Consider the following 24,023-nt stretch of genomic DNA (forward strand, 5'->3'; position numbering starts at 1 on the left):
TTCATTGTGGGGGTCAAGTATCCTTTTTGGCTCCCTGTAGCCTAACTCTAAACCATGTCATCCAAAGTGTCTCCACTGATCTCATCCTATTTTCACAGATTTGTGTTTATCAAAAGTCCTCAATTCAAGTTGTACATTTTTGTTTCCATTTCTTAAAAAAAAGCCAACACATTTGCCAAGAATTCCTTACATGAATACATTTGCACACTGAATGCATTTTATACAAAAATACGTTTCTGACTTTTATAATGCTTTGTGTTCCCCAGCTAGAAATGCTACATGTAAGTGAAAATCGTAAATTACATAATTAAGAAGAAAGGGACTAAATTTGGATATTTTTAATGTCACATATTTCCTGGCAAACTAAAAAGGAAAAACACTGTGACTCTGGGGTATGCAGAGACTATTTTAATATCAAATATATAAACCTTTTTCATCTTATCGATAAAAGGTTAAAAGGTTATACTAGAGGATAAATTGCTAATACTCAGTGACCTAAATGAGAGAGTTTCCAAATGAGAACAGTATTTGGAAATTTTGAAGGTAAGGGTCAAATACCTGTCTTTAAACTAAAAATTAGGATTAATAATAAATACGAATTCGTAGAGGAGATAAACAACTTTTTCGGTTACAGAGTAGAATAAGAATGCGGAGTGCTTTATTTTATGAGGTTAAAAAAATCTAGATAGGAATGGTTAGGTAACAGAAAGAAGGTAAATACAGTAAGAAAAATGTAAAACCAAAGGTCTTGAGGATGATATAATTTCCTTCTCTGGCCTGCAAGAAGTGTTACGGGTTTTGAGAATGAGGTAAAGGGTAAGGGACATGATTACTCCACCTTCATCCAGACAGTGTACTTTGATTTCTAGTTTTATGCTCTAGTTTTTCTATTCTTTCAGTATTTCAGAGCAGGGTCCTAAGAATGATATGCTAGTAGGTATAAATAAACTTATTCAAATGTTTCTTCCTTTGCTGGTTTCTGTTTCTACAACAATGTCCCCGTTTCATTGATCTTTTTAAACCTAGGGTGTTATTACTGAGAAAATAACTTATTAGTGGAAGATGACATTACTAAATACCAGTACCTTTCTCTCTACTAAATTTTATGTAGAATTATCTGCAACATTTTTCCTTTCTCAAACTGTTTATTGCGGATAGAACTCCTGGCTCTTTAAAAAGCACGGAGACGCTGTAGTTCAAAAAAGAGATAGACTTGCTGAATTATAATATGAAAAATCAAAGCATCCTGTACAAGATGAAAAATAACCTCTTTACCTTATGATTTGACAAAAAGCAGGTTAAGCTAAACAGCATTTTATTCAAATGAGATAACATTTTACTCTTTCAAAATTATGTTCTTCAAGCACACCATTAATAAGCAGAGTGCAGAGAACAATTCAACTAAACAATTTTCAGAGCTCCTTTGTGCTAATATCTTCAGCTGTGATCAATATAACCATATGCATTATGCTGAATTATGCATTTCAGCTAAAGATAGAAAGGAACTTTCAAAAGCAGGGCCTTTAAACACATGCAGTTAATTTAAGCATTAACCAAATGCAAACTGCATTTACATATCCTTCTCCCACATATTCACACAATCTGAAACTAATTTGTACCTTGAATAAAGAGGTAAGTATTCTCTAAAAATAATTTGCCAGTTAGATGAATGACTCTAAGAACCCAGGGAAACATCTTCTGGCAAGGAACACTTGATACATGAAAAGGTAAATGTGTGAAGAGACTTCAAAGTAAAATGAAACAATTTCAAAATCTGTAATACAAAAAGGAACTTTCTAAATATTAAAAGACTTCCTCATACAGATCATTTCAATTCTTTTTGTTTAGTATTTCCCTGGAAAAAATGGTTCAAGACTGTAATATTTTTCTTATAATCTATTGTAACATTTTCACAAAAAACCCCCAAACCTAAATCATTAGATCTATACATTTCAGGTAGTCAAGCAAAATAACTAAAATAACAATTGTATTAAAAAGATTCAGTTCTAGCAATTTTTCTTAACAAAACATATGAATAAACGTGTAAAGATTTGTGTAAAAAGATGTTTATGATACTTAAAAAAATGGAAGGTATTTAAAAATTCATCCACAGAAGACTGTTAAACAATCTTTGGTACATCCTCACATGGAAAACTATGACAGCCATTATAAATGATGATGATGTGGATTTACATTTATACTCAGGAACGATTTCATAATAGAGTAAATAAAAAAGCACATTATAAAACAGTATCTATGCATATAGAAACAACTCTGGAAGGACACACATAAAAATATTAATAGTGATTATCTTGTGGTTGTGTGATTGAATGACTTTTAGAAAGTTTTTTTGTTTACTGAACTTTAATGTTATACATTAATTATTTTTAATCATTCAAAAAATCCTAAAAAGACATAAAAACTAGTAAAAAAAAGATGAGGAATGGATTAATGGTGGTTTAAAATAACTTAGCAACTGTAATTTTAATCATTTAAAAGAAGCTTTGGAATTAATTCAACAACAACAGATAGGTTAAAAAAAAAAGCCCACCAAGTTTCTATCTCCTTAAGAGTTTCTTTCCAGAGACCAATTCAGATGTTTAGAGATAAAGAGTTTTGGAATTTTTAATATTTAGGGAAATACAGAAAGCACAGAAATAAGAGAGGTTTTTTTTCATTTCTCTTCCTTTAAGAATGAGCAGTTTATATTTGTCTTCGGAAAACAGGGAATACAGAGCGCTTCTGCTTCCTTCAGTCAACAAGTATTTACTGAGCAGCTACTAAACAAAAGCACTGTTAAGTATCACATGAAAGTCAGGAACTATATATCTTTGACATCAAAACTTTTAAATACCCACCCAGTCACAAATCACGTCATCATCTTATTCTACTCACAATATTCCCAAGAAAAATTCATAAATAATTTTTCATAAAATTCAGTCACTTGGTAGATAAATACTGCATATGTGTTTCACCGAAATTAAGACTACATCGATTTCAGATTTCTTAAAATATTAAAAAAGGTCAGACCATAATATTAAAATGTTATCATTTACAAGATGCATCACAACTTCAGAGATGTCAAAATGGGAAAAAAAAATCTCTCTTATATTTAATAAAATATGGCATTGTGATCTAAATCAATATATAGAGTACTGACTAGATATGTAATTTTTATTTTTTAACCGAGCCTGCATTAAACTTTGAAATGCTCTCATGCAACAGAATCGCAAATGTTCAAAAGAAGCAACCTTATTATCACATCACTTGGTTTATGTAGTGGATGAGCAACAGATACAACGTTTGAAACAAATAATTCAGTTCCCCTGTTGTGCATTTGTGTGTATAATCTAGTAAATCAGACATCTACTTTAATTATAATTATTTTATTTCCATGAGATGAGAAGGGTGAGATCTGTGACTCGTATATGAAACTTATTAATGATTATTATTTTAACAGGGACATCCTGACAAGTCTTCCTGGTATTTAAGTTCACTGTCACAGAGTAGATTTAGACATCTAATTATCACAGAGATCTTCCCTGTTCGACCTACCAAAACTAGCAAGCAACTACTTCTGCTCCTCTGTCATCTTACGCTGCTTTGTTTTTACTCCCACTGCACTTGCCGCCACCTGACACGTTGCACATTTATTTAATTATTGTCAGTTTCTCCCTATTGAATTTATGTTGCATGAGGGCAAGGCTTTTGTTTTACTCATTGCTGTGTCCCCCAGAACTTCGAACAGTGCCTAGCACATACTGGTGGCTCAATAAATGCTTGTCGACTGCTGAATACAGCAAGGCTTGACATTTAGGAAAACAAAACAAAACAAAACAAATGAAAGGCAACCTGAATAAAAGTATCTCTGGTGAAGAAATAACTCCTTTGGCATATATGCTAGGCTGAGTAAATGGTAATTTTGAGCGACCAATAAACTCATGAAAGTGGATGGCTGTTAATGCAAGCGATGTCCCCTACATGGAGCAAGGTGCCTGGCAAAACAGTAGGCGCCACAGTCGGCGCTGACTGAGCCGGTGAATAACCAGGAGTAACACAGATGTCTGAAATGAATAATTCAGTAGTCGTTTTTATGTGTACCTCTTTCAGTTTTGAATCTGTCAAGGATTTCAGTTTTGTCTGTTAGGTCAGATTTTAAGGCAGTCTCGAGTTGAGCGATCTGTACTTTCAGCTGCTGTTCCTTGAACTTCCATTGCTCTTCGTGGGCAGCACTGAAGGCACTGCAAAACACACGTGACATGCAAGGAGAGCCTGGAAATCGGCCTCGACCGAAAATACGAAAGAGAAAAGCTTTTAGTGGTACAGAGACCACTGTCATCATGTCTTAGGAATTAAGTAAACATATGCTGGTCTGCTGCTGTTGAAACCAAGGCGCCTTTCTCAGGCTGCGGTTAGCAAACATGAAAGGGTTTGTGGGATGAGCAAAGGAACTGGCCTTAATTTAGAGCTCTACAGTCAGAGAAGTTGGCAGTGTGCAGCTTTTGTGGGACTAGTAAAGGAATTTAGATACTGTACATACTCCAGAGGAATCCGCAATTCCAAACCTCAGCCATCGGCTTCAGATAAAACTCTTCTCTCCCACATACAAACCCTCTTAATACAGAGAACAGGGGCTCGCCACCTGATCTTCACTGCTAAGATCTGAAACTTTTACTGAGTCTGTGCTAATAACACATTCACAAAATTCTGGCCATGAAATGATAGCACACTGAACGATGAGACAGTAATTCTGCTGTGAAGAAGTAGTGATAATGTAGTTTTTGTCCTAAAACACAAACAGCAATAACAGACTAAGAACAAAGTTTTACTTTGTTCATGACTAGGATGAAAACCCAGCGAGAACACCCTGGTAAGAAGGATGAAGACAGAAATGTTATTCCTCAGTAAAAGTGCAGCAGTTTAAACTCTCATTACAATCCACTAGTGATGAAATCCCAGCATTTATTTGCGCCAGTGCTGATAAACTGAACACTGGTTAGACCAGTTGCACTAAAAACACTCAGGGAGATTTAAAAATGAAGGTCCTGGGGCCCAGGAATTCATAGTTTTATAAAGCTTCCCCAGGTGATAGCCAGGTTTTGGAAAAACTGATCTTGATCTGTATTTCAGCAGAAAACTATTATCTGTGAAGCCTGATTTGACTGAATAATTATCAGCAGCTTTGACCCTTCTCCTTGTTTTAAACCCGGTAAATGAAACAAAAATTTATAAAATCTGGTTTTGTACTGATGATGAAGTAAATGGAAGAAAAACCTGTTATTGAAAATTGCCCTTAATGTTGCTCCCAGCTAGTCTCGAGGTTTTATTCCAAGAGAGATACTATTCTGGGAGGCATAGCTTTGAAAGGAAAAGAATTGTGTGTCTATTTTACATTTTGAATATTTTTATTACATTTAAAATAATATGAACATAAAAATAAATGGAATTCTAGAAGTTTCTCTAAATATGAAATCTGTTCCTTCTATCAATGTTCTCATTTCACATATGGAATCTTAAGAAATGCATGGACCTATATACCAGTATTTCAAGTTAATTTTATCAGAGGTACAATTACCTAGACTTACATGAAATCCAAACAAAGTATGTACTTTAAATATTAAAGAATATTCCTTTACATTTTCACTTTTTAAAATAAAGAACAAATACAATTTTTGTGTCTGGTCAAATTATGTAAACTAAACACACACACGTGTGTGTGTGTGTGTGTGTGTGTGTGTCTTTGTGTCCTGTATTATTAAAAACATGTACTACCCGGAAAAAAAATTAGCATGATGAAATAGGCACAATTATACATTATATCAGACGCCAAAAATTGGGAACAGTAGTGTTCCAATAGCATTAGTACCAGCAAAAAGATCACCAACAGTTAATCTGGCAGAAACATCAGAAGCTGTATGTGTTTAAATTAAGAACAATTTAGCAGCCTGGTTTTTCCAAACCCACAAAATACTAGTGTAAATCAGCATAAGTCAATCTGAATTTAGTCCACTGCTATCTTCCCTCTAAATTTAGGATTACATTCCACTGGAGTTTCATGAGGAATTCCTTTTGAATTTACTGTATTCCTCTATGCTTGGAGCCATCTGTGTAACTATAAATGGTGAACCACATCTGGCTCCATTTTCTTTGTAAAGGCTGTGTACATGATTAAATCTGCATATGAGAACAGTCTTTGAGAACCTTTTATTCATGAAAATGTTTTTGTATATTGCCTACAGTGACAACGGGGGGGGGGGATCACAGTTGGTCTGTGTGCACATTTCATTGTTACATTCTGTTGCAGAAGTGAGAAAATGTCAATCGAATGCCCACTGGTGCCCGTGGTCACTGGCATGGCCACTGGCAGTCATGGGTCAGCATACACACTGCTGAACAACAACATGATCAGACAGAAATAAGAGTGGAAGAATTAGTCTCCACCCTAAGGCCTTTTTTCTTACAAAGGAAATTCCATGTATTCCAATGTCTAAGGGCAACCTAATGTGAGAGAGAGGGAAGGATAAGCTCTAAGTCATCCACAAAGAAATCCATAGGTACTTTAGTTAGGACCTAATGGAAATTAAATACGTATTTACATAGGGATATCTCACTTACTGAAAGAAAATGATGCTCCAAATGTACTCAGTTTGATTTCTGGGAAGCACAAAGTGCTCCTATTTGATCGCATGAGCTTTCATGATTCCTAGAAGATTGCACGGGACAGGTGCTCACTTCACAGAAATGGAGCCCAGAGAGTCTATGGGTGGTCAGCAGTGCTCCATTAAATTCTGGATAATAGATGACTACAATTTACATAGTAGAAACCAATTCTTAAACAGTTAATACCATCTTCAAAAACTAGACCAACTCTTTTTTAAAAGCAGGTATTAGATTAGTGTCTCTTAGGGAGTCAATACCTTTTAAAATCACCTCTAACAGATTCTCTGGATCCTATCTCAAACTGACAAAATCTGAATCGGATGGTGGTGGGAGGCAGGGGAGGGAGGTTCCAAAGGTGGTGAAACCTACATTTTGCTGTTTTCCAGGTTATTCATATATACTATAGTGGAAGGACTATTGTATTCATCAGTTACACCACCCTAAAACTATACTAACTTTAAAAATGGGACATAGCTTTACAGTATTGTAGTATAAAGTTTCTCTCTGACCACACAGATTTAACTGCAAAAAGTTTATTATGAATTTTTAAATGGACTATTTCTTAAAGTTATACTTATTTCTTGGCATTGTATCAAAAATGTTCTCGCATATTAAAACAAGCTCATACCAAATACTAACATGAGGGTTTTATCTTACCAGATGATTCTCTAATATGTCATATGTCAAGTAATAAACACATTCAAAATTTCATTTGGAAAAGGAAGATGAGAATGTAATCTGCAAATCATATTTTTCTCCTGAAAACTAGCCAATTTTGAATAACAAACAAATGCTCTCCTTTAAAAAACATGCTATCACTATGACTAACCAAACAGGGAGTAAAATTTATTTAGTTTTTGATGAGCACTAGTTGTTGGCAATGATGAATAACAGTGCCATGAAACACAAAAGCTGTAAAGAATCTTAAGGACAACGATGATTTTTGTAGAAGCTTCTCCAACTCTGCTTCTGCAAACATATTATATATTAAAAATTTGTATTAGAGAATTTTACGGTTCTATTTCCTATCATATGTGCTTGCTGGGTTTTGTGCTTAAGTGACATTAAGTTTATTTTTGGCACAAAATGTTTTGACACTCATTACACACATTTACTTCCATATATCTCACACAAAATTCAAGTGTAAGCAGTATAACGAAGTCTGTTTTTAATGTGACAGGAAAAAAATGTAGCTCAAGCATAAAACATTAAAAAAACCCTTCAAAGTCAGATTTACACTCTCAGATCATCTTCTAATATGGAGAGATAAAGTTTCATGGTGATAAAGTAAATATGAGAAAAACATGTCTCCCTCAAAATTTCATTTATGCATTATTCCCGGCGAAGTTTAATGTTTTTTATTCCCAGAAGGTATATTCAGTAAATCCTCAAATTGGGAAGTAGAAAATGTATAAGTAATGGCCAAATGGCACTGATTTTCTTGTATTAAGACCATGTTAAATTATTTGAAATTACAAGATGTTGAAGATAAATATAAATCAATAAAAAATTCTGGATGTATGGTAGTTCTATTATTCCATGAACATTTCCCTTCCACAGAATCAGTTTTCCAATGCAATTAAAATCAGAGAGATAGTGAAGCACAGTGGAAAAAAAAATTCAAGTTTTAGAGTCAACAGAATTGGGTTTGGGTCCTATACTGGAGTCTCAGCAATGCTGTGTGAATCTGTACAAGTTTCTTAATTTTTCTTGAGTCTCAGTTCCCTCATTTCTAAAATATGGGGATAACATTATTTTCTCTGCCCTATAATGCAGTGGTTGTGTGATCTACATACTGAAATTTGGAATTTTCGAACACATAACTACTAAATACTTAGATATATATCAATATAAACCTTGTATTGTTCTATAGAAATGAAAATATAAAACAGGAAGCATAATAAATGCTTTAGGTAAAATTAATTGGGGCTGATGAGAAAGAAGCCAGAACAAAGCAAATAAGGCCAAATGATCTGGAAGGGGTCCAAGGTGGATCCCACATAAAGATTTTTAGCTAGCCTATCCTTGCTGGAAAGCCCTAGGTATTATTTTAATTGATGTCTGAATCTGCTATTGATAACTCTTAATATAATGAGCCACTGTGCAAAGATAATCAACAGTAGTAGGTAAACAACATAGATGATCCATGCCACTGGAATGATGTCTAACAATTATCTAGGTATCTTTTCAAAGTAAAAATAAATAAAAGCCTAACCCTGCACTCTTTAGGTATGATTTGTTTAATTTATAAAATGTAAATTTAGTTTATAAAACATCCAAAACATGCAGTTAAAAAGAGGTGTCTCTGTACATCAGATGGCTACTTTCTGATGTTTCAGAATATGATCAATAGAAGCAACTGTTGAATATCAGCTCTAACATATATCTTCCAATATATGTATTAAATTTACTTTCATGTAAATTTGTATTTATCCTTTATCAATTATTATATATTGAAAAGACTTAAAAATACACACGTATACACAGACACAGACACATACACATAGATATCTGAACCGCTTAACTAAGCTTAGCTGCGGTGTAGAATTTTGTTTCTAACATTATCAGAAGGGTTTAATTTTTAAAATACCATCACCATGAAGTAGATTAAAAAACAAAACTGAAGTAGCTCTTTAAAATTTATCTTGAGGGGTGCCTGGCTGCCTTAGTTGGAAGTGCGTGCGACTCTTCATCTCGGGGTCATGAGTTTGAGCCCCACATTGGGTGTAGAGATTATTTATATAAATAAACTTAAACAAATTTATCTTGAGATAAAGATACTTATGTTTCTTTTTGTAAGGAACAGAGATGATTGTAAGTGGACACCTTTGTTTTCCACTAAGAGGATCACTCTCAGCTAACAGGCTGGGTAGCCCAGTGGAAGAGACTAGGGCTTGGAGAGACCTTGAAGAGTGTAGGCAAGTTACTTAATTCTGTTTTATTTTCATTGCCTGCAAAATGGGCATTTACACTACCTACATTTCCAGGTTGTTGTGAGAAATTTATAATAATGTATTGAAGAGTAGTTAGCACAGGGCCTGCTTGCTTACAGTCTATATTCAATAAATTGTAATAGCAATTGTTACTGGCAACAAAGTGATATGGTTTTCTTGTAATAGACTAATGCTCAGCTTAAAGAACTTCTTACCAACGCCTAGAAAAAGCTTATTTTTCTTTTATAACATATATATATTTTTTGCAATCATCCATTGCTAATTCTTTAATAAATATTAGACATTCTGACACCCACTGCTTTGATATATAAGATCTCAAACAAGAGAATGAGAGAACACATGTAATCATGATTTACCTGTTATAAAGTTTATCATAGTTTTCCTTTAAAAGTTCCCGTTCCTTTTCTAAATCATTAATTCTATCCTGCAGCTAAAATGAAAAGAAAATGACACATTAGGTGATTATCGAATAAAATCACACGGGGGTAAAATAACATGAGAGGAGGCTAAGATGTTTTAGTCTTGACTTCTAAATTGCAGCTGCTAACTAGTCAACTTTTATTGTCTGTATTTAATTTAGCATTGATTTTTTTCCAAGTTGTTAAGTAAACATGAAATTAATATTTCTGTTTTAATTTAGTAGAAACATATGCATTGCTTTATGGTGACATGTGCCAAAACTCAATAAAGAATGTGTTAAAAGTTTGCTGTGAAGTCTGGGAAACATAGTATTTTTTACTTTCCTCCCTGATGAATTCCATCATTATATTCATTTTGTATTAATTTTCAATTGGCCCATAAAAAATAAAAGGATTAACTTTTCTTTTGGTTCATGGTTCAAACAAATTGTGTCAATCACAATTCACTCTGAAGACAAAATTTCTTATGTTACCTGGAATTTACAAAGATCCAGTAGCACATCTTCTAAATAAATGAATGAATAAATAAAATCGTATACCTTGTTTTATCCTAATGAATATTTTTAGAAATAAACTCAGGATAACCATCATAGCTTTACAACTAAAATGTAGCTTTCTGTATTTATTCCTAGCATTCATGTTTAAGTTTTATTCACCAGTATATTTTGTAGTTACAACCTTTTCCCGTGGGTCAGTATTCTTAAAATTCATTTCCATGTTCATAATTCCCTTTTGATGCTAGTTTGAGACACAGTAAGGATTCTCTAAAGATCAGAACAGAATGTAGGCATCTTATTTCATTGCCATTCTCTTTAAGAACAAGTTTAAAAGATGACAGAAAGAGACTGTGCTAGCTGAGAGGCATGAGTAGCAACAATAATAGAGAGATGAGTGTTCAAACAACTTCCTAGAAAAAAAAGGAAATAATTTCACAGAACTGCTGACGTTGCAGAACACAATATACTTCTCTTCAGAAACAGATGTGTATTCGTCTAATGTGGCCTTGGTATCTCAAATGGCTAATCAGATGTTAAGGCTGAGAAAGTTAAGTTCCACAGGTAAGTTGCAAAATGTTATGTGTTCTTTTTCCCTAAGAGTCAATCCTTTAGGTAAACAGTGGTTATGAGCACATTTGTAAATATTTTTAGGCACTGAGTTGGCATGTAGTTTAGGATCTTTAAATAAATGTACTATTTGGAATGTCTCTATTTTACTTTTTCGAAACAGTGACAGAGAAGTTTGAATGCAAGGAACGGCTAATAAATTTTTCGGAGCTTACCTCTTCTATTCTTCTTTCAGAAAATGTCATGGAATGTAACTGTTTCTCAAGACTGCAGCATTTTAAACGCTGCTCTTTGAGTTGCCTATTTAGTTCATCCCCATTTGCCATCAAGGCATCATGGCTGATCCGGAGACTTCTTTGCTTCTAAAAAACAGAATCTTTTTGAAATTAATTTTGGATTCTGCATTAAATAAGTGATTACAATTTTATAAGTGAATTTACTCCTAAAGCTCACATTATACAATTCAATCTTCACCTCACAATGTATATGTGCTACTTGTCCATGGAGACACTCTTGACCCAAGTGTATCATTAGGGGAAAAAAAATACAGGGTTTTCTTAGCACAGAGTCACATAATGCAAACTTCTTGTCCTTTATTTTATTTCCTCCTAGTTTTTGACTGGTTGATTAGTGACCAGTGAGTAAATTAGTTTTAGCAATTTTTTTTTTTCTTTCTGCTGTGGTTACAGTGGTTGGACATGCTGTCTAAAAATGCTGCCACATGGGTCAAAATAAATGCTGACCATAGGTAATCAAACTTGAAAGGATTTATCACCACAGCACATAAACAGCCTAACAGAAGGTTGTTTTAATACAATTAGGTTGAAATTTTCAATTCAGTAAAATAGTTACCGAAGTCTTCTTAATTTTTACAACAGATTTTTATTTTTATTTATTTATTTTTAAGTAATCTCTATGCCCAACGTGGGGCCTGAACTCACCACTCTGACCCAACAAGCCAGACATCCCAATTTCTTAATTTTTAAAATGGCAATTATGAATGTTTTAAATTCAAATGTATGTTCTTAAATGCCTCATGCTTTTTTTAATAGATAAAAAGATGATCATACTAAAGTCTTTTCACAGAGACCATACGACCATAACATGTAATGGCTCATCTGGTAATTAATTTCACTTACATTCTACTGAAGTTCTCCAATCACTTACAGGAAACATGGCTATGAGTCCAATTTTTGTTAATCTTGGTATTATCATAGCACGCTATCTTTAACCAGCTTTTCCTGGGCTTCGTACCTCATTCATTGAAGCTGTTGGTCTGAACCTCTCAAATCTTTACCCAATATCAATCCCTCGGAGAAGAACCTGTGTCGTGGCAGACACTTGACCTAACAAGGGCTTTGAACAAATACCTGGCAGCACTGTTAAATGGAAGCCAAAATGGTCAAAGTGACAAAAGAAGGTAAGCTCGCTTTTTATTTCCTTTCCTAATTCCCCATGTTAGAAACGGCCCTCAGCTTCATGTTTTCTTAATCTCCCTCTTCTACCTATAGGCAGACAGTGCTATTATCTCCATTCTCCAGTTCCTCTTCTCTCTTTCATAAACTCTCACATTTATGTGGAGGGCAGTTATTACTTCACATTTAATCAGGGGGGAAAACACTAACCAGAATACATTTTTAAAATATTTATCTAATTCAATAGTAAATTTAGGTTTCAGAAGACCCTATGCTTTCCACCCATTTACTGCTTTCCTTGTCTCAGTACTTCAAAGAAAGTACTGCTTAATATGAGTTCTGCTCATCTGGAATGATTTGGAGTTCATTAATTCCAGAACTTATGTTAATTATGCAGTGCCAATAAATAGGAATCTTCTGATGGCACATTCCTGTGGGGCCACAGTCCTAAGGCAGCCGGGATGAAGAGTCCCAAGTATTGTCAACCTGAATGGGTCAAGATTTAAAATAAGTACCCTGATAGTTGACATGATGGGTACTCAAATATTTTGTGATAATGGTTGATAGTGACAAAACAAAACACATTAAAGAAACATTGAACAAAACCTGATTACTCGTATTTTTAACTTGGTCTATCTTGGATATCTCATAAATGCTTATAATTGAAGATAGATGGAAATACATCTAACCAGTGCTATGCGCCCATATGAATTCAGATAAAAGGAGTTAAAAATACATTTTCTTGGCATGAGATAATATATGATAAATAGGTTTTATTTTGAGATGACACAGATATTTATGAAAAGTCCAAGCAGTTATTTCTTTAGTCATTAAGTTATAAATTACAAATAATATATGAAGTGAAATCATACACATTTAAGAAAAAGAGCATCTTTAAAAATAACTTTTTAGTGTTAATACCATTCTATTTAAAAAATACAACTTAAACACTATCTTTGATAGTGTATCTATGTATACACTATGTATACACATAGATAACTTTGTATCTATGTATCACCATAATAAAATAAATGATCACAGTACCTCTTGAAGCTGAATAAATTTTCCTTCCATTACTGAAAGAGCATTGCTTTTCTCCACTAGTTGTTTATGAAGCTTAATCATTTCTACATTGTCCCGAATGTTTGACCTTCAACAATGTGTTTAAGAAAAAGAGAGGGTAAAAAAATGCACGGCAAAAGAAAAAAATCTGTGGTTGAATCACAATTTTTCATTGAAACGTTACCTAGATTTTTAGTTTATTATACACTTAGGATAGATTTATTATTTAAAACCAACCAATCATTGTTCTTTAACTTCTATACTCATAGACTCTCAGAGTTTGAAGGGAGACTCAAATTTGAGGACCTGTGTCTCCTCTACAACAACTGATAATAAGCACTTAAAACTCTTTTACAGCATCCTGAAAGATGGTGCAAAAGGACATCAGTCCATAGCACAGCAATCCTCCCAACCCCCAAACTTCATACTTATTTTAAGGAGGACGATCATACTATTTTTCCCTAAGAGAAAAATATGAAAGACAGCCACTCATCTTCCTACCACTCCCTTGAAACAAATGGTATCATAAGATTACCATTTATTGGAGTTTCCTCCTGGAGTTTCAACTTTTCAAAATATTTCCCAAAAAAGTGACTTAGCATTTTATACTAATAATGCCCAAAGCTGGCATTTAAATATGTTGCAGATGTGCCTTTAGCTGGAAGAGATCATTTAACGTCCACAGGGTATATAGAAACTCTATATGCTGCAATACTAGTTTGTATTTTTCCTACTGAGATTAAAGCAAATGTAGAATTTAACAGGAAGATCTTGTTAAAGGTTAATCATGGATCTAAATGAATACCCGTTTTCAAAAGACATTTACTTTCCCAACAGAGAAAGGCTCCTTAATTTCATACGTTTTACATTCAAAAGTATTTTAAAAATTGTGAAGCTCAGTTTTAGACTTCATTTCTTCAAAAAAATAAACATAAAAATTTTAAATTCAGAAACTTATTTCAGGATTTAAAGTAAGTAATTTTACTTCCAAAACTTATCTAGTATACACATATTGGAAAAATTGTCACAATGCCCTACTGGAACCAGAAAATGGACTACAAAGCTCACACATCTGTAAACCAGCTGAGGACTTGAAATACTTAATTTTCCTCTTTGATATTTGAAAGTTCATTGTATTTTGGCATCGGACAGTTAGTTGTCCTCACACAGAAGATAAACAAGTCCAAGAACCTGGATCTTACCCAGGATACAGTCTTAACACAATGTTAAAATAATTATGTGTCTAAAACACGTTATCTAGTAGTTCTGAGCACACATCAGCAGTACACTCACTATTCTTCCCCACAGCATGCTCTTTACTCACTAAAAAAATTATAATATGAAGGGAAAATATATTTTACATAAGTCTAATAAAGAAGATATTCACTTTTTCATAATTAGATGTCAAAATATAACTTAATCTGCTTTCCCCAGAATTACTTGGCTTGACCACTCAATGGTGAGTGACAGTTATTGACATGGAAGGACAGAATGCTATTCAAATAATTTCAAGTCTTTTCTTATATTTACAGTTGTCTCTGACATTTTATTCTTCTTGTTTTTAAGTATTTTAGTATTTTCAAGAAGATATACATATATGTGTGTGTGTATATATATATATATATATATATATACACTTGGGTAATAATTACTTAATGATATTAACAAAGAATTAAGCCCCAATAATCAATTCAGCCACACAGGGTCATAGAAATAACAGGTTTTAATTTTGAATTTTCTTTGTTAGGCGAAGGCTGGTAAGCATCTTTCAAAAACTTTTCAGTGTGGTTTAACTGGTGGATGTTTTCTTGAATATTTTCCCAAACTCCTTGAAGATTAAACTTTTCAAAATGCCAAGAAAAGTGACTTAGTATTTTATGCTAATAATGCGCAACAGGTGGGTACAAATACAACTTCAGTAGCAGTTAGAGAACAACAAAAATAAGGTGGTCCTTTAAATAAAAAGTCAGTTTGCTTGAGGGTACACCTAATCTGGGATAATGCAACAGCTGTAAGTCTTTAATGATTATTTTCAAGTGTCAGTTTTAGAGGCTTTATCTGTAAGAATCATTATTATGATTCGGTATTTTTTAAAAAAGATTTATTTGAGAGAGCGAGTGAGAGAGAAAGAGCACACAAGTGGGAGGGGCAAAGAGAGAGAATCTGAAGCTGACTCAGAGCTAAGCGTGGAGCCCGACGCAGGGCTCAATCTCACAACCCTGAGATCACGACCTGAGCCAAAACCAAGAGCCACCCAGGTACCCCTATAGTTAGATACTTTTAGAAGGTAATGGTGGGAAGGAAAGGATGGCCGGCTGTTCAGCTGAAAGTGCTAAGACATAAAAGATCAAAATCAACAAAGTGATAAATGTGGTCTGGCCTTTAGGAAGGTGTACAATGGAAAATCATCTCAAACCTGACAATCGACTCAACATTCTTCATAGATGAAATATGATAAAAAAAAAAAATAAGGGTTGATGGGGAGGGAAAAGAGGGAAAGGAATGTCACAAAAAGCTGACAAAGAATGTGAGGATGATGGAGGCAAGGGGGGCTAGAGTCGGTGCTTAGAGGCTTGTCCTAGACCTCTGTGTACTAGGAGGGCCTCAGGTTGGTTTCCTTTGAAGAACAGAGATGGGCCTAATTTTATAAGCAGTGTTTTAGTGACCACCACATCATGCTTTCTTGCTCTCTTTCATGCACGGTGATGGGAACATCAAATCTTCAGGATGATGATGTTCTAACAGAAAGACCAATCCATGGTAAAAACAGTCAGATGAACTCTGACAGTCATGCAACAATTCATACATGCTGCATTACACATGGCGAAATGATCTGCAAACAGATATCAAGCAGTCTAATTATGTGCTTTGTAAAAATAAATTTCTCAAATTTTTCAACAAGGATTTTGCAAAAAACCTTGGACAATTAAGTTGGAAAATGCGGTTTCTTTTCTTTTTCTTGTTTTTTTAGTAGACATATTATTTAGAATTATGATCAAATCTTCTAAAACTATTGGAAGAGTTGTTGGCCCATCTCTAGATTAAAAACAAACTGAAATAAATTAGATTTTATGTTGAAAAAAGTAATCCAGTTCAACAACCTATGTGCCAAGTTTCCCTCATATAATTGGAAACAGTCAAGCAAAAAACTCTGAAAAAGGAATTTCTAATGGAAGCCTTGAAAACACTTGACTCCAGCTTTGCTACTGGGTGCCATAATAAATCCAGAAACTTAAAACCTCAGATACACAGGAGAAGGAAAAACTTTCAGTGGAGCTGTGTAATGTATAGTCTAATATGAAATCTTGAGAAGCAAAAATCTTTCCTCCAGTGAAAGTTTCTTATACTTCACTCCCCAGGCATACAACTCTCTCACACTACCTCCCTCCCCCAGTGCCCATCACCATTTTACTCTTTGTTCCAGTAGAGTTTATGAAGGCTAAAGAAAGCCTCTTGATTTTTTGAGACAAAAATGTTATAATGTAGTATTTATCACCATTTAGAAGAGAAGGCTGTAGAATATAGGAGCTAGGCTATGAGATTCTGGAAAGTAGTTGAGTAAAATATTTATGACAGAATGAAGAGGCTCTCTTTGTGTTTTTTTTTTTTTTTTTAAAGATTATTTATTTATTTGACAGAGAGAGAAACAGCGAGAGAGGGAACACAAGCAGGGAGAGTGGGAGAGGGAGAAGCAGGCTTCCCGGTGAGCAGGGAGCCCGATGTGGGGCTCGACCCCAGGACCCCGGGACCATGACCTGAGCCGAAGGCAGATGCTTAACGACTGAGCCACCCAGGCGCCTCCCCGTTTTTTTTTTTTTTTTTTAAGAGGCTCTCTTTGAATCATAGTTTTAGGCTGACTAAATTTGGGGGATAAGGTTGAAAACAACCTTAGGTTTAAAACACCTCTACAATAATTTTTTTTTTAAAACAGTGGCAGACATTCTGTAAGTGTATTGTTAAAAGGTCATTCATAGCTTTTACTAGGGGTACACAGACAATAGTCACTAGCAAGGTAACACTACTGAGTAAGATTACAGAAGGTTGCTAGTAAATTAAATGGAATAAATTTCACTAAGAGAGCTGAGGAAAGTTTATTTGAAAGGTAAAAGAGACAAACTGCTACCTGAGTTCATAGGTAAAAATAATGCTCCCTGATTTAAGATTGCATAAAGGAAAAAATTTGTCTGTGTATGTTTATTTGCCTCTGGATCATACCTTTCTTGTGGTGGTGGGTCAAAACAGAAATCAGAGCTCAATATTTTCTTACTCTCAATACCCACAAGGAATGGAGAGAAACAGTTTTGTCAAGCACTCTACATGCAAATAATCACTCTCTTATGAAAATGGAGGAGGCACTCCCAGGGACTGGTTGGAGACAGGAAGAACTGAAATTCTGGCTGATTTTCTAAAAGGGATCATTCTGAAGATCAAGTTTAATGGATTCCAACTAGTAGTGGGAATCTGAGAATTACATTCAATTTATCAAAAAGCCCAATGGGAAATGTAGGTTTACTAGCAATTAAGTTGCTGAGTGAAAGTTTTATATTGTTTTTATTTTTTGATAAAATTATACCAAGTCAGTTCAATGACGCAGGTTACTTCACAATTATCAGAAGCAACAATTGGCATAATATAGGTCTTTGATGAATAAAAGGAAAAAAAAACCCAGTAAGTTGATTAAATTAATAAATACCGCTTACTTAGTAGATAAAAATCTTTCAGAAACACAAGGTCCCTAGGGACGAAAGTGTACTGTTTACAAGGTAGGGAACCACTTACCCATTTCAGTCTCTTCACTTTACAGCTGAGGTAGCTAACCGAGGCTTAGCGAAGTAAAGAATTTGACCAGAGTCCTTAGTTGAGGGAGCCACCAGTCAAATCCAAGCCTAAGAGATTACTTCTTCCCATTCTTCTAGGTTGTCTCCTTCCTCGGAGATATTCCTAGTTCTAGCTGTCCCTCCACTTTCAAGTATGCACTAATTTACTAGTTACTATAAATTGTGATAATTTCTGTGGTTCAAATGAAGTGCTGAGAAAATACATCAAGCTGCTATCCCAGAAAAATCTTAGATACAATAATAATGATGATGATAATAATAATTAATAATAATAATAATAATAATAATAATAAAAACACAGGGATACTTTCCACTGGGCAAATTCTAAGGTTTTCAAAACAACAGCAAAAGCTTGGTGGATATATTTTTTAAAAATGACAGATCACCTGCTTGTGTAATAATAATGTGTGCATGGTGATCCTTGGCCCCAGTTACCCTTCCATCCAAGGACCAGATGTGCCCTCTAAATTAGGGGGCCGGGCAATCAGACAAATACAATTGAGGGGCATTCTGCAAACAACTATCAATGGGCTGGAAATGGGGAACCACTCTGGAATAAAGGAAACCTAAAAGACATGACAATTAAATACATGACCCCTAGTTGGATACTAGATCAAAACCAAGCTAAACAAACCAAAACCAGCTATTGAGAAAACAAAACAAAACAAAACAACAAGCTATAAGGGATACAATTGGGAAATTTGAATAGGGACTGTGTGTTAGATGATGCTACTGTATTGTCAAGTGTCTTGAGTATGACAGCTATACAGTGGTTATGCAGGAGGATGTCTTTGTTCCTAGAAGATACTTAGAAGTGTACAGAGAACGAAATGATACATGTGTCTAACTCTCAGATGGGGGCGTGGGAGGGAGGGAGGGTAGGAGGGAGAGAGGGTGGCGAGGAGAGCAAAGTGCTCATGCATGTGCGCGCAGAACGCAGAACAGGTTTCTGTCATTCACAGATACACAAAGACATGAAATGTATGTAAGTGTTCACATGACTATTCCTACAACTTTTCTGTAGGTGTGCAATTTTTCAAAATAAAAAGCTGGGGAAGAACTTAAGAGTGTCAGGAAGTAACCCTGTGTGTGCCTAGAAGGGAAAGATGGAGCCCCATGAGCCAAGCTGTTTCTTACACTGCATGGCTGCAAAAGGATTCTCTAAGATATGACAGTCTGCTGTCAACCAAAGGGAAGAGGGCCAGTCAGAGTGTCTGGAACATTTATAGGTTAAATTTCCCCCACTGGGATATGATGGAACTTACATGATTTTTAATTAAGAAGGTAAACACCCTAACATTTACTAAAAAAACCACTTAGTACAAACTAGTTACACATTTGGTAAGAGTATAAATATTTTTGGAGTTGAAAAAGCCAATAAAAGGTAAAATCATTCTGATTTTAATGTTCACGTACATGTGTTCACTGGTTACTGCTTTGCATTTAATTTAAGACGGCCTTTTTAATAAGCAGAAAATGTGCATTTTTATATTGTTTAAATTTTAATATGGATTTTTGTTCAAAACAACACAGACATTCAGGCTACTTGTAAATGATACAAGATTTTTTGCTAATGAGGCATTATGTAGAACATATGCAAAAATCACAACTCAGTCTTCCAAAATAGACCACAATAACAGGAAAAAACATGATTTTAATAAAAAAGAACAGCACTGGGCTTTTACTTCAAAGCAATTAAGGGCTTTGGATAACCAAAAGTTTATGTCAAGTTGATGCCAAACCAAACTGGTCTATTAAACACATACTATGAAGAGTTTCTGTAATATTCTATGAAAAGGCTCTTTGCCATAAATATCAAGCACCGCACTCTGAAGATTACGACTACGTTAGGTTCATGTTTGAGAACAAGGAGCCCAACATCCTGATCAGACTTCTAGAATTTCAAATTTGAAATAATGTATCCGTGAAAGAGAAGTTTAAATATGTTTTCCATTTTGTGATTTTTCTTTACAGTAAATTATACCAAGTTTTATATTCTCCCCGACCTTTTTTCAACAGTTTTCCATTAGTCTCAAAAAATTGTTGTTACACATAAAATTTTGAGCTATGTGTAAACATACAAGAAAAAAAAGACTTAAAGACCTTTATTGGAAGTCATTTCTTCAGTTTTCAGCAACTGTATTTCAAAGGAACAATGTGCTATTTACTAAAGGTACCTTTCCTTTCTAAGCAAATAACGTGATTTTCAGTTATTATAAAATCAGTGAGGTAGGATACAAATTGGCTTATTTCTTTGGCCTCTGCAACAAAAGTTCCTTTACCTATCAGACTCATTTTGTCTTACTTCTCTTTCCTGATGTGACAAAAGAGACTGCTATCAAGTGAATAATATAGCTCCCTAAGGAGGGCCTTAGTTTAGTTTTTAAGGTGAACTCGTCTAGGTGTGTATGTTGGTGTCTCTTGCTGACAATATTTATAGGAGAAACCATGCATACCTGTCTATCACTCCATTTCTTCTGCTGTTCTAGTCCTGGATTGAAGGACTTTTGGATCTGTCTTTTAATGAACACTGAACACTTCAGTTCCAGACGATCATATCCCTTTGGAAGAGGCAATGGCCAACACAGTGTCCATCTTACTCTTTGGGAATTCAAGAAATATAACACAGGAAGTAGTCTCTGATAACCTAGTACTCAGCTGTTGAGTAAAGGTGATAGGGGTGGGCTCTAAGCTTGGGCTTGGTCTAAGCATAGAATTTTTATATTTAGATAATATCTTAAATATGGCTGTTAGCAATTTATTAAGATCACATTCAGTGTTGGGGTCTGGTCTTTTATCACTGTTCCTCATAAGGAATCATGTCTTGGTTTTCCAAGAAGACCAAGTCCAGTCAGTTCTTCTACTTAGGGGAACAGAGATAACTCCTAGGTATTCAAGCTGGTTCAAAGCCAGGGTTCAAATTGTATCACCTAATATAATTCTCAAAAATACTCATGTTTCTTTTGCCCTGCCCTTAGAAGGGCATATAAATATCACTAAATATACAGAATTTTATTATGTAATTTAACTTTATATATTATCAGAGATAATACTAATCAAATACTAATAATTTGAATCTTTGAAATATAAAGCCTCATATATTTTCAGCCCACTTTATTGTTTTAAAAATAAGTCTCATATGATGCATCTTTTCCTAGTTTTTTCAAATATTACCATAGCAGGTTAGTTTGTTAAAGGAGGATTAAACTCTGAATCCAAAAGGAGAAACCAGAAAATCATATTGGTTTTTCTAAATGAGAACCTAGCCACATAAGCATCAGATCATATACACTGGAGAGGGGAAAAACAAATAGAGGATCGAGGTCTGGTTTAAAAAACATTAAGAGAGAAATAAGAGACATAAGAGATGTCAAATGCAATGTGTAGACCTCACTTGAATTCCATTTCAAACAAACAGGGGAAGACACGCTCAGGAAGTCTGAATATAGACTGGTTGTTAGAGGGTATCAAGGAATTGCCGTTAATTTTTTCACGTGCGATAACGGCATGGTGTTATGTTTAAAAAAACTGCCGATCAGGGATATATACTGGACTTTTCCTAGGAGAGATGACATCTTATCTGGCTGGGGTTAATTAACTGAAGAAAATAAAGGTGAAGGGACAGGTGAAACAAGATTGGGCACATGTTACAGATTGTTTAAGCTAAGTGCTGGGTACCTGGCAATTTAATGCACCACTCCCTCTACTTCTGGGTATCCTTGGTCCAAGAAAACAAACAGAAAGGCAAGAAAAGGAAACAAAGGGAAAGAAAAAAGGAAGGAAGGGGAGAACGACTCAAGGAAGAATATGGTAAGAAGATAAAGTCTTGTTGGAAACACAGTGTGGAAGTACAAAACAGAGGAAAGGCATTCGGAACCAAAAATGACAGAGGAGGCTGGGAAAGAAAATACAGTACATTATAAAATATCCAAAATGAAGAGGCAGCAAGGAGACTGCTGAAGGGTCCCACTGGACTCCACAATAATCAATGGAATTTGAAGCAAATTTTGAATGTTAGGAGAGGTAACAAACACCTTTTTGGGACTAAAAAAACTGGTACCATGTTATGGAATTTTTTTAACTTTGAAAAAAATTATATGAGGCTGGACTTATTCACAAGATGTGTCAACAGCAGGGTCCTTGTCACACATATTTCCCTTGGTAGGTGCAACCAAATGGCATCAGAACTTCCTACAGTTATGGTAAGTGCAACAAATGGACAAATGAGTGGGGGAAACAAGATGAGGCAGAGTAGGTTAGGGAAAAATGCCCTTCCACTCGAGCTGTTGAGAGCAGTTAGTAGGTCTAGAGTAGGCTTATATGAAGAATGTTAAGTGAAAACATGATTTTTAAAATAGACTAGACTTATCCTTCTATGGCACATGATAAAGTATTTTAAACTAATTTTGACCTTATCAAAGTGATATTTCTGTTTTAACATACCTTTGATCTGTAGCCTGCTGTTCTCGAAGCTGAAGAAGAGATAACTCAATTTCATTTTCTTTTCTCCTCAACTGAGTTTTCAGGATCTCAGCCAAGTGCTCTAACTCTTCAATCTGGCCTCTCTGTGACTGAATAACATTTTCTCTGAAATAAAGAACCTTTACAAGAATTTGTAGTTTGAGGAAAAACCTGCAATATTCAAGATCAGTAAAAAGAAAGTTCTTCATAATAAAGAGCAAGCTAAAAATTTTAGCTTAAGTGCCTCTGCATATAGTGAATAGTAGATTAAATGGGACGATTTAGAAGTGCATATGGAATAATTCAAAATACTGCTTTTTATACAATAATGTCCTAGACGATAACCTGGACTTCGGTTCAATTCAATTCAGTATTTATTGGTTACCTACTATGTGCTCCACAATCTGCGCATCTTCAGATAATTTACACGCTTTTGTTCTTTCCTGCGTACATCTGCCTAGATCACTCAATTTAACACTTCAGAGAGAGAGAGAGGAAGAATTTGCAAAACATAACAGCGTTTTTTTTTTTTTTTTTTGCATTATTTGTTTATCTCTACCATGTTTGGCAGCATCCCAGTGTAATAAGCCTCAGGAAACTCCTATGAACCCTGTTTTTTTCAGCTGATTAGCAGGTAACAAGATTAGGTTTAGTCTTTTGCTTTTATTCCTTTGCAGGCTAGTCATTGCTGTAACTGGTATTTAAAATATTCAAAAGAAGTAATTTGAAGCCCATATTATTCTTAAGCAACCGTCTAAAGTGTGATGCTATTTCATGTTTTCTTTCCTCATTCAGAATTGTTACTTTTTGATGATCCAGGTGAAGGCCTGTAGGAAAGGTGGAACCTTATCTTCATTTGTGTGACTCACAGACACTGAAACCATGAGGCTTTGATTAACTGGGAAAGTAAGCTAAATGTGGCCGAAGTAACTTTTTTGAAACCATAGTATGATGAAGAATGCAGTACCATAGAATCACAGTGAAACAAAATCTGAAATCCATATGTATTTGATAACTCCAAACTTTTAAGCCACTCCCTCCAGTTCTTTTTTTTTTTTTTAACCGCAAAAAGGCTAATTAATTCAGGATCTAAAAAAAAAATTACCTGTAATTTTTCTGAGAATGGATATGTTGCCCCTAAAGCTTATAC

At 34.6% G+C, this 24,023-nt stretch overlaps 1 protein-coding gene across 1 annotated transcript in view; it reads right to left on the minus strand.

Annotated features, from left to right (window-relative positions):
* The window catches only part of LOC110594163 (protein fantom), an 83,836-nt gene that overhangs the window by 55,580 nt on the left and 4,233 nt on the right, over positions 1 to 24,023 (minus strand). The window contains exons 3-7 of the mRNA XM_044922057.1: positions 22,856 to 23,044; positions 13,557 to 13,662; positions 11,313 to 11,459; positions 9,971 to 10,044; positions 4,102 to 4,241 (exon numbers count right to left, since the gene is read on the minus strand). Of these exons, the coding sequence (XP_044777992.1) occupies positions 4,102 to 4,241; positions 9,971 to 10,044; positions 11,313 to 11,459; positions 13,557 to 13,662; positions 22,856 to 23,044 (656 nt within the window). The remainder of the gene's footprint in view (positions 1 to 4,101; positions 4,242 to 9,970; positions 10,045 to 11,312; positions 11,460 to 13,556; positions 13,663 to 22,855; positions 23,045 to 24,023) is intronic.

Source organism: Neomonachus schauinslandi, chromosome 16 (assembly GCF_002201575.2).
Source record: "Neomonachus schauinslandi chromosome 16, ASM220157v2, whole genome shotgun sequence".
Taxonomy (NCBI): Eukaryota; Metazoa; Chordata; class Mammalia; order Carnivora; family Phocidae; genus Neomonachus; species Neomonachus schauinslandi.